Source organism: Martes martes, assembly GCF_963455335.1.
Source record: "Martes martes genome assembly, chromosome: 15".
NCBI lineage: Eukaryota > Metazoa > Chordata > Mammalia > Carnivora > Mustelidae > Martes > Martes martes.
In genome coordinates, this window is record NC_137903.1 from 24,875,999 (window position 1) to 24,888,160 (window position 12,162).

General features: G+C 44.6%; 1 protein-coding gene across 1 annotated transcript; it reads left to right on the top strand.

The window, feature by feature from the left end:
- RAB29 (RAB29, member RAS oncogene family) lies at positions 1 to 5,996 on the top strand (the record flags this gene model as incomplete). The annotated part of the gene is made up of 5 exons (XM_080824425.1): positions 1 to 124; positions 2,104 to 2,175; positions 3,025 to 3,206; positions 3,499 to 3,620; positions 3,911 to 5,996. The coding sequence occupies 5 exons, from the start codon at positions 1 to 3 to the stop codon at positions 4,020 to 4,022; spliced, it is 612 nt and encodes a 203-aa protein (XP_080680551.1). The 3' UTR covers positions 4,023 to 5,996.
- Positions 5,997 to 12,162: the final 6,166 nt, after the last annotated feature.

Consider the following 12,162-nt stretch of genomic DNA (forward strand, 5'->3'; position numbering starts at 1 on the left):
ATGGGCGGCCGCGATCACCTGTTCAAAGTGCTGGTGGTGGGGGACGCCGCGGTGGGCAAGACGTCGCTCGTGCAGCGGTACTCGCAGGACAGCTTCAGCAAACACTACAAGTCCACGGTGGGAGGTGAGACGTCGCCGCGGGGCGGGGTGGACCCCAGCGGGTGAGGAGCCCGCCGGGGGCTCGGTGGCCTCGGGTCCTTACTCGGCTCAGGAAGTAGGTGTCCGGGAGCCTGGAGGGAGTACTTGCCGGTGTTCGATTTGCACGTTTCTCTTGGGTTCCCCCGATGAGGTCCACGCAGTCGGAGCTGACCGCCTGGAGAGGGACTGGGCGAAGGTGTGAAGAGGAGGAGTGGGGTCGGGAGGTTGAGGAAATACACAGTGATTGCGTTTCTCGGGGGCACCCTGAACTCAGGTCTCCCGTAGCCTTCCAAGCGGTCACCCGCAAATCTCTGCGATCAGCCGAGGCCGCTGGGACCCCCTCGGGGAGGCCTGGTTGAGTGCCAGCTGGGGCCCTCGACCCGCATCTCACAGGTAGCTGATGAAGGAACAGGAAGGCGTCGTCTGGCCTTAAGGAGCCTCCCTTTGTTTGGGGGATGCCTGCGTGGGAGAGTCCCTGAGCCGCACTATCTCTAATGCTCACCAAGGCTGATGAGCTGTGTGTATTTTTGTCCATGGATTGCTTAAAATAAAGACAGCTAGAAATTATTCAAGGTATCCGACCTGTCTTCCCACCCCCCTTTCTCTCAAGCTGCGGGGGGGGGGGGGGGGGGAGGGGATGCGTGCGGCGGGAAGGAAGGGAACACCAAGTTCATTCATTTCTTTCTAGGGACAGCCTTGGGCTCAACTTTTTGTCTTTCCCAGAAGTAGAACTGCCTTTTTGTTAAGGTCTTTAGTTGGGAAGAGTTGGCAAAAGGGGAGAGTTAACAAACATTAAGAGAACCTTTTTTAAGGAAAAAAACCTACACTAATGTAAATTTTGAAGATGGTTCCTTAGGGAATTAAATTAATTAAATTTAATTTAAAAATTAACAAGCATGAACATTGCAATGAAAACATCCAGCAACATTTAGGATTTCCCTACCATTCTGCCCCAAACTCCTCAGTAATAGGAGGGCTCTCATTTCATGGGTTTGGTTAAAAGTGTTTCACTAATTAGTTTTCAGCAATGGCTCTAGTTTTCCTTTAGTAAAGAATAATGGCTCTGGCTAATTTTTTTTTTCAGTGTTTATTCTAAATTTCCCCTAGCTTTCATTTCTGTCACAGATATGGAAAAATGTGTTTCCAATTCTGGGAAGTTCTTCTGTTTCTCTCCTCAAAAGATTGTCCCTGTGGCATACTCTTTCAGGCTTAGCTTCTGGAGTCTCAGCATTGGAGCACAGCTCTCAAGCACCCTCCATACGGTGTCATCTTCCTTGGAATCCTCTGGGACCTGTTCCCTTGACCCTATTCCCACCCAGAGTAATCCCTACAGCCTTGTGGAGGGTGTAGAATTCCCCCAGTGTTTTTCTCATAATACAATTGGATTAGAAACCAACAGTGAAATTGAATGTGGAAGATACAAAAGCCACCACACTTAACCTCATTTCCCCCTTTTGCCCTATCATCCCTTCCCCTAGAAAACCCCCCTAGACCTTCCAGAAACTGTTTCACTTGAGATCAGGAGTTGTTTTCATAATTGCTTCCACCCTCCTAACCCCAGCCTTAGAGACAAGTAGTATCAAATACATTGGTTTGTCGAGAGAGTAAACGCTGAGGACCCCTTCAGAGAGCGGTAATGAATTATCTGTGCTAGCGGTCCCTGGAGGCACCTGGCTTCCTCAGTCAGAAGACCATGCAAATCTTGATCTTGGGGTCATGAGTTCAAACCCCACACTAGAGGTAGAGTTCACTTTAAAAATAACAATGTTTTAAAAAGAGAGAATTGTCTGTTCCACTCTTAAAAGCCTTTCTGTGGGTTTATCTCAACCCATTGAGAGCCTAAAAATAAATAGATACATGGGATCAGAGTTGTGTGTCTCTAGGGTTGTAACTGCGTATTTGATCTGAGTTTACTCACGGATTTTTTTAAAGGTAAATTTTATTCAATTGTACATGTATTTTCAGTGGATTTTGCTCTGAAGGTTCTGCAGTGGTCTGACTCCGAGATGGTGAGGCTCCAGCTATGGGATATTGCAGGTAGGCTGGGGAGACGGGATAGGAACAAGGGAAGACATTTTGGTTTAATCAGCAAAAGCTCTCAGAAAAAGGGGGGTAACAAAACCAGAAGGTTTTTTTGTTTTGTTTTGTTCTGAAGATTTTATTTATTTGTTTGAGAGAGAGCGTGCATGAGTGGGGAGAGGGGTGAAGGGACAGAGAGACAAGACTCCCCACTGGGCAGGGAGCCCGATGGGGGGTCCTGGGATCATGACCTGAGCGGAAGGCTCAGCCACCTGAGCCACCCAGGCGTCCCACAACGAGAAGGTGTTTTTCTGGAGCTGGAATGGTTGAGTTGTGGCGGAGGGAGAGTGTTTGTAGATATTTTCTGTGGATGTTTTGCCCTGGATAAATGTCGAGCCATCTCTCTGTGGGCGGAATGGCCGGCAAGGCGGTAGATTGTCCAGACCATAGGTGGGTGCTCTCAGAGCCGAGGGAGGGTGTTTTTCCGGCGTTTCAGCTGACCTGGGGGAGAAAGAAGATCCCCAGAAAATAGAAACAATAATAACAACAGGTGACTTTTTTTTACCATGTGCCAAGCACTTTCCTGAGCATTTGACATTCAGTGACTCATTAATCCTCATCACAACCTTGAGAGGAAAGCTACTGCCTCTATCCCCACTCTACAGATGAGAAGTCTGAAGCTTCCCTTGCCCAAAGTCATACAGGTAGTAAATGACAGAGCAGGGACTTGGACTTGGGCGGTCTGGACTCAGCCACAGCGCATACTGCCCTCCCCCACAAGGAAGGTAGAAAGGGCAGGGTGTCGGAGGGGGTTCTGAGACTGGTTCTCAGTATTACCTGCTCAAGGGCTCCCTCCTTTCTTCCCAGGGCAGGAGCGTTTCACCTCCATGACTCGACTATACTATCGGGATGCGTCAGCCTGCGTTATTATGTTTGACGTTACCAACGCCACGACTTTCAGCAATAGCCAGAGATGGAAACAGGACTTGGACAGCAAGCTCACCCTGCCTAACGGAGAGCCGGTGCCCTGCCTGCTCTTGGCCAACAAAGTATGTGGTCAATCTAGGAAAATGGGCCCTGGCCTCTCTCTGCGGTCGGAGAGTAAGCATGTCTAAAAGGCTCTCCTATTCCGGGCATCCATTTCCCCTTCTCAAGGTGACAAAGTCATCTCTACCTTCTTTCAAGGGATGCTGGGACTTTCTTTGGGAAGAATGTTGGCCAGATTTTAGATGCCGGTGTTCTCAGCCACTGGCGGAAAGGTTTTGCATCCAGAAGCATCTGAGCAGTGTTCCTCTTCCCCGGAAGTTTATGGTGTTGCCTTTTATGTACTCTCTTTGCCAGTGTGACCTGTCCCCTTGGGCAGTGAGCAGAGACCAGGTTGACCGGTTCAGTAAAGAGAATGGTTTCACAGGCTGGACAGAAACATCAGTCAAGGAGAACAAAAATATTAATGAGGCCATGAGGTGAGTAGCTCGTGTTGTTCTGGGGTTAGGCACGCAGATTTACCCGCCTTCTGCGGCCGTGCCCCGGGACCTTCTTTCCTTTTCCTGAGCAAACCAGAGCAGACTGAGCCCCTGGAATGTCAGCTTCTGACGGTCAAGGGTGCTCTCCTTTCCCCTGAGACAACGGGGGACAGAGGGGCATTTAAACCTCATGGCTTGACTGCATGCCGTCTGGCGATAAGATAAGGTCTATCATTTCTCCCTCTGTTCTATCCATTTGTTAATCCGTCTTCTGTCTCTTTATTTTTTAGAGTCCTCATTGAGAAGATGATGAGCAATTCCAGAGAAGATATGTCTTTATCCACCCAAGGGGACTATATCAATCTACAGACCAAGCCCACCTCCAGCGGGGCCTGCTGCTGATAGCGTCTGGCTTGTTTTCCTTCTTACGTTTAGCAGGTCTTTCCACCTCTTCTCTTCAGATGCCCACCCAGCAATCTTGTTAAGTACATTTGAACTGTCTCCTGCAAGCTGTCCAGAAGGAGGACCATCGTCACTAAGGAAAGACCCGGGACTCCTGTGCATTTCTGCATCTGTCCGCAAGCTCCTGCTTGCTGCTGGCTCCCGGGGCTCAGTACCTTCTGTATAAAGAAGATCACCTCATCCCTCAATTTGTGATCTAGGGTGTTGTGGGGAGCACTAGAGATCAGCACCTGTGTTTTAAGGATCCTAATTCCCACCTGTTTTTGCATTTCTTTTTCCATTTGATGTATGTGGGTATCTCGGTCTTATCGGACTTCAGATTTCGAGGAAAATGAGAACAAAGGGCATTTCCCAAATTCAGTGTAGATTATTGCTTTCAGATTCTTTCTGTCTTGGACTTTGAATTTAAACCTCTTGATTCTAAGACAGACAAGGAGTGGGTCTGGATACCCATGGGTCCTGGGTCACAGGAGGTAACCCAAAAGTCACACCATTTTTGAAGCGTCTAAAGTCATAATTGGCTTTCTCTTGTCTTGGCTTCAAGAATAGTCAAGCTTTTAAACTATCTGTGGTGTGTGATGAGAGCCTTTCTTTCCCCAAAGAAACAATTGTCCCATTAGGGTTTTCTAGTATCTTCCTACCAGTGGGGTGGGAGCAGGGTTCACAAGGTTTCAGGGTTGATGTCTTGATGCCTAAGGCTGCAGGTGACATCGCTGGGCAGTGGTGCCCTGAAATAGATCTGTTCTTTACAGCCCTGGGAGTCTGAATGGAAGAGGGAGAGGTTAACAGGACAAAATCCTGCGGGGCCACTTCCTTCTGAGCACGTTGGTGCCTACCACTTACCAGCCATAGGAAACGCATTTTATGTGCAGACCTTTGCCTGAGTGGGGAGAGTAGACAGACAGAAAATCATTAAGCAATTTAAGTGCTAAATCGGGTAGGGTTTTTAGTATCAAATCACTTCTAGACAGCTTCATTTGTTGAATTCTCACAGGATGGTGATTTATAACCCACCCAAGGTTATGAATATTCTTCGTGAACTCAGAGTCCTAGAGTTCTTTGAAAGACCCTTACTTTAAATACATTGTCCTAAATAAGTGGTTCCCGAATCAGACTTATCAGAACCACCTGGGAAGTTTGTTAAAATTTTTTAAAAATCAAATGTGTACATTTTAAGATTTCTGGGTCCAAAACTCAAGCCTACTGAATCAAAATTTCCAGGGGCGTGGTGTGGGAATATATCTGTGGTTGTTTTTTAAACCTACCTGGGTCATTTGACCAGCCTGGTTTGGAAGACATTGCTGGAGAATTTAGGAAAGATGCAGAGACCCAGGCATTCCCTGTGTAAATGATCCTGGGTTTCTCTCTCTGCTCTGTTTGCTCTCCAGGTGATTCTGATACACCCCAGACTTTGGAAACTACTCTCCTAAGCGAATGATCAGAAGCCAAATATGAGAAAGAAAACAGGAGCCAGGCCTTCAGTGGTTGGTTGGTTGGTCTGTTTTTAATGCCAGTTGCTTTTTTTTTTTTTAAGATTTTATTTATTATTTGACAGAGGGAGACACAGCGAGAGAGGGAACACAAGCAGGGGGAGTGGGAAAGGGAGAGGGAGAAGCAGGCTTCCCACTGAGCAGGGAGCCTGACGCAGGGCTCGATTCCAGGACCCTGGGATCATGACCTGAGCTGAAGGCAGACGCTCAACGACTGAGCCACCCAGGCACCCCCCGTTTCTAACTTTTGCACAGTGTTTTAAGACCTTGAAGTTCTCTTTTGTATTACCCTTTTCAAATAGGTTTTTATTACAATGATTCTGAAAATAAGAGTGGAAAGCAAATTTCCTTTATGTGAAAAGAAAATTGATTTTTATTTACTGGTTTAAACCTCTGCAGAGTCACAAATAAAGGTAAAATAAGTCTTGTATTCATGGTGGTTATTGGCTTTTAATGTGAGTTTACTAAAGTGCTACTTTATGCTGATAATTTAAGAGTATTAGGGAAATGGAGACTTTATTATTTATTTATTATCTAATTTTTTTTTAAGATTTTATTTCTTTATTTGACAGAGAGAGCATAAGTAGGCAGAGCAGCAGGCAAAGGGAGAGGGAGAAGCAGGCTCCCCACTAAGCAAGGAGCCTGATGCAGAACTCGATCCTAGGACTCTGGGATCATGATCTGAGCCAAAGGCAGATGCTTAACCAACGAAGCCACCCAGGTACCCCTATTTTTAAAATACCTTCTTAAAAAATGAAGGTAAATGTTATTCTATCTATTAATTTACTGGTATCAATTGCCTAATACTAATTCAGTACTTGATATGACATTCCAAATACTGCTTGGAAATGTGACCATTGTGGGAAATTGAATATGTTTTCTTTTTCTGTGTGCTGACTCAGGATTTACCTGCCTTTTCAAGCATTGCTGGTCGTTCTGGATTTTCTCTCGTAAGTGGTGACCATTATAGGGCTAAAACTAATTAAGGAAAAAATTGAAATATAACTAATTCCTCTTTATGTCTCTATCCATTAAAAAAAGGGAAAGCAATTGAAGATTTAAAAAAAAAAAAAAAAGAGGGAGGGACGCCTGGGTGGCTCAGTTGGTTAAGCAGCTGCCTTCGGCTCAGGTCATGATCCCAGCGTCCTGGGATCGAGTCCCACATCGGGCTCCTTGCTCAGCAGGGAGCCTGCTTCTCTCTCTGTCTCTGCCTGCCACTCTCTCTGCCTGTGCTCGCTCTCGCTCTCTCTCTATCTGACAAATAAATAAATAAAATCTTTAAAAAATAAAAAAAAAAATTTAAAAAGAGGAAATATTTACGTGATTAGGAATACAATTATACAAAAAATAACTATATCCTGTTATTTGGATGCTACGTCTTGGTATAACTGTTTGGGACATGAATGTTGTTGTGGCCCTTCCCTAGAGAAGGTTCCATGTTTCAGACAGGACGCCCCTCCAGCCACTCATCTGGTCTTTGGACAAAAAGAAAACAAGCATTTCCCGCAGAGTGTTTTTAAGAGACCCAAGGAAAGGTGGAGAACAGAGCTGTAGGATTATGACTGCCCTGGCTTTGGACTTTAAAAAAAAAAAAATCAAGATTTATTTATTTATATGAGAGAGGAAGCTAAGAGGGGGTGGGAAGAATCCTCAAGCAGACCCCACCGGGTGTAGAGCCTGGTGTGGGGCTTGATCCCAGGACCCTGAGATTATGACAAGATTATAAAGAGTCAGACGTTCAACCCACTGAGACACCCAAGCATCCCTGCCCTGTCTTTGGACTTTGAACAGAATAGCTGAGTGACCAAACAAGCAGAGAAAAAGAGACCACGGGTCAAGGAAGGCCCCTCTGCACTAAGTGTTGTATTTGCTCTTTTTTTACTTAGTACTAATGAGCCAGAATTACTCCCCAGATGATTTCCCAAATTCATTTGCCTTAGCTATTACTAAGATATGTTTGGCTTCCTCATTTTGTTCTATCATCTCCAGGGGTGCCTGAGTGGCTCAGTTAAGTGGCTGCCTTCGGCTCAGGTCATGATCCCAGAGTCCTAGGATCAAAGTCCACATTGGGCTCCCTGCTATGGAGAGAGTCTGCGTCTCCCCACACTTGTGCTCTCCCTCTGCTAGTGATCTCTCTTGCACGTTCTCTCTCTCTCTAAAATAACTAAAATCTTTAAAAAAATTTTTCTCTGTCCTATCATCTCCAGATTTAACTCGTCTTTAAGTGGTTTGTCATCTGTCCTCAGGACACTGTCCCATCTAACATGAGGCTTTTCCTGTCTGCTGTTGCCTTTTGTAAGCAGTAGTCTGCTTTTGACCTGATCTCAGGCTGTGGTTAGAAGGTATAAATGTCTCCATGGTATTCTATAAGATCCATTGGCAGTTTGCCCAAGGAGACAAACCTCAGTGCCCTTTTCTCCTTTACCCTCTTGGGTCACGGTACCCTCCTGAAGAAGCTTTAGCTATGTAAGTGACTCATTTATGAAAGCCAAGTAATCCCCAAAGGTGCACGTTGGAGTAGGTAGGAAGCCACTAGAAAATGGTATGTGTTGGAAAGTACTACATGTATTTTTGCTTCGGCCATAAATACCTGAGACTCAAAAATATATCTATATATGGCCTTCATTGGTAGAGAAACCCTGCCTTCTGTCTGGTTTTCAAGCATAATTTGAATCCTCTTAAATTTAATCTGCAGGGTTTCAGTATGTAACGGTACTGCTCTGTATTAGGATTCTCCAAGGAAACACAACTAAGAGGAGATACATACGTAAGGGGATTTATTATAAGGAATTGTTTCGTGCGGTTATGGAGGCTGGCGAGTCCAACATGCAAACTGGATGTTCCAGTTCGAGTCTCAGAGCTGGTAGGCTGGAGGAGCTGATAATTCCAGCTTGAAAGCCATGACCCAGGAGAATTCTCTGTCACTCAAAAGAGGGTCCGTCTTTTGTTCTCTTCAGGCCCTCAACTGACTGGATGAGGCCCTTTTATATTTATGGAGGATAATCTGCTATACTCCATCTACTGATTTCAGTGTGAATCTCATCCAAAAACACCCTCACAGAAACACCCAGAATGATGTCTGACCAGATATTTGGACACGCCGTGGCCTAGTCAAATTGACTCACTATCACCTACACTTTGAAGCATTTCATTGTGTAACGGTACTATTTTGTTTTGTTTAAAGATTTATTTATCTGAGAGAGAGTGGGGGTGGGGGAGGGGCAGAGAGAGAGAGGGAGAGAGAAAAAGGCAGACTCCCCGCCTGAGTGAGGAGCCCCACACAGGCCTCCGTCTCACGACCCTGAGATCGTGACCTGAGCCGAAATCAAGAGTCAGACACTCAACCGACTGAGGCACCCAGGTGCCCCATGATGGCAGTGTTTTGATTCCTTTTCTTCATACTCAAAATTTGATTCACACTCAAAGTCTATGGGATTAGGAACTAACCACACAGTAATGAGAATAAAGAGGAGAGAACAGGATGAGCAAGGACATAAGGTAAGCATTTTATAATTGGTCATGCTGTGAGGAGGGCAGCCCAGGAGTACAGGCTGCTAATACCTAGTTTGATATAAACTCTTCCCTCAGATCTGTGAGTTGTGTATGCTTTTTCCGCCATCTTTGAAATAAGAAAGCAAACGGTTCTTCGCATTTTATGTTTGAGGGAATGTCTCGGAATTTGACTGACTGAAAGGCAGCTGGTTGAATTAGTAATAAAGTGGAGACTGAACTGCAAGTCTGAATTTCCCATCTCCATTCTGTCAGTTAGGTTTCTGGGAACACTGGACCAAAAAACCTATTTTAGAAAATAAGTCCAGGGGCTCCTGGCTGGCTCAGTCCTTGGAACATGCAACTCTTGACCTCAGGGTTATGGGTTTGAGCCCCATGTTGGGTATAGAGATGACTTACAAATTTAAAAAAAAATCTTTAAAGAAGGAAATCGGTCCTAACATTTAGAGAAACAGAACTGACCCTTTTGGGGTTTGGAGCTTCTGGTTTATGTTAGCTTTTGAGACCGTGTTCATATATGGAATAGAGACATGCATGTTTCCATAGTAAATTTGGGGGCCCAGTAAGTACAGTTTGAGTAACACGCAGTACGCTATTTCCTAAGATATTTATTTATTTATTTTAAAGATTTTATTTATTTATTTGAGAGAGAGAGAGCATGAGAGGAGAGAGGTCAGCAGGAGAAGCAGACTCCCTGCGGAGCAGGGAGCCTGATGTGGACTCAATCCGGGGACTCCAGAATCATGACCTGAGCTGAAGGTAGTTGCTTAACCAACTGAGCCACCCAGGTTCTCCTTCCCTAAGATATTTAATCAACAAGTTTCATTTTCTAAGATAACATCACCCAAATGCAGTGACTATCATTTAATTTTTTTTTTCATTTACTTTTGAGTATCAGCTATCTGATTTGCAAGTACAGGGATTTTAACCACCTTTCCATTTTCAACTGTTGCTGCCAGTAGCTAACACCTGAGTACTGCTAAGTTAAGTATTCCCCTAAGCACTTCACGTGGATTATTTTTATTTTCACAGTTACCCTATGATAGGCATATATATGGGAACACACACAAAAAATTCAGGCTTTGCCCAAGGTTAGCTAGCAAGTATGCTAGCCTCAAGCAGTGTGACTCCAGAAAATGACCCTTCACTACAGAATACACTGCTTCTCATGTGTGTGTTTTGGTGGTGGCATCCTTGAATTTTTTCCATATAACAAATGCTCAGTATGACAGAAACAAAGAGTAATTTTTTAAGTGGGTACATAGATTTTTTAAATACTTTTGTCATGAAAAAATTTAAATCTCATGAAGGAAAATGAAGAAGAAAAATCCAAAGCACACATGGTCCCACAACCCAAACAAAACCTCTATTTACAGAAATCCACCTAACCTTAGCTCTTAACACTTTAAAATAGAGAGGAAGAAAGAAGTCTGGGGCAGAAGCAATATACACAAGAAAATGAAATTAAACGTTTTAATTGACTGGGGCCCAGTCTTTCTGGCTGTGATCTGAGGGCAGAGGACCATCCTCCTTAACCATGAACATGTCTCCAAAGCTACCCAACCTCTGGGGTTGTAGACAGACGATCTAGACACACAGCCCTTGTGTCCCATCCTTTCTTAAGAGTATGGTGAGCAAGAGTCAGCAGATTGGAGGTAGAAGTTAAAAAAAAAAAAAAAGCCTGGGAGAAATTTTCTTTAACTTCCTGGCAGGGTCTTCAAAGACAGGTAGCTTTGTGTGCTCCTGTGATCAATGGAAGTAGTGTCTGTCTTTAGATCTAGTTGGATGACTTTCATGAGGTCACAGGACTAGAAGTGTGCCCAGCACAGAGTAAGTGCTCAAAATTTGTTATATATCTTCCAGCTACTATAGCATAGCCTTGAAGGAAATGGGTCTTTGTTAGGGGCAGGGAAGAGTCCTCAGTCTGCCACCTCAGCACTGCCATTTCTTAGCATCTTAAACCCTAACGGGAGAAGGAAAAAACTACTTCCCAAGATATAACTACAATCATAGGGAAATAAAGCATTGAGTTTAAAAGGCCCATTAAGGGGCACCTGGGTGGCTCAGTGGGTTAAAGCCTCCGCCTATGGCTCAGGTCATGATCCCAGGGTTCTGGGATCAAGCCCTGCAATCCGCTCTCTGCTCAGCAGGGAGCCTGCTTCCCGCCTCTCTCCCTGCCTGCCTCTCTGCCTGCTTGTGATCTCTGTCTGATAAATAAATAAAATCTTTTAAATAAAATAAAAAGCCCATTAAATATCAATTTCCAGGCAAAAGGAATGACTGTCTCTTTTGTCTCCTTAGCTTTTTTTTTGTTTTCATAGTTCTTTATAGTTTTATGATGTATATTGTCTGTTCAGTGTTGTCTGATGGTGCTTTTAAAGTCCAGCCTATCGTATGATGTCTTCAGTTTCCAACAAACTGGTTGTGGCTGAGACATGTGCCTAGGGCAGAGCACTTGGGGATGGGCAAGAGGGAACTGACCTTGAAGATTGCATTCCCGGTTCTGGTATCCAGAGAGACAGTGCTGGAGCTCCTGAAGGCATAATTCAGTACTTGTCCACTAAAAAGTAAACTAGAAGTTCAAATCTTCAGTTACTTTCTTCTTAAGAGACAGTGTTTGTTGAAAGATTTAGTGAATGAAGAAGCATATGGAGGGAAGATGTTAGCTAAAGCTGAAGCGAGGAGAGAGTAGGGTATGACCCTCACCTTGGAAGAGGAAGAGCCTTAATTCAGTGGCCATCTATCAGTTGGCCTTGAACTAAACTAGGAGGACAAGGCCTGGAAGACCTGTCCTGAATTTTCCACGTACCCGGACATGTTGACTATGGCCAGTTCCCTTCATTACCTAATAAATGAGTTAACAAGAATATCTCTGCCTCATCTCACAGTACTAAAGAAAGGTATTTTCTAAAATAATAACAATCTGCCCTAAGAAAACAACCTTCAGTAAGGTCACTTGTGATCACTGCACCGCCCCAGTCTCTGCACTGGCATTTTGACAATCATATGCTTGACGATACACTTAGTCAAAATATATTTGGACACTGATTGAGGAAGCTTACTACCCAAAAAACCAGAAG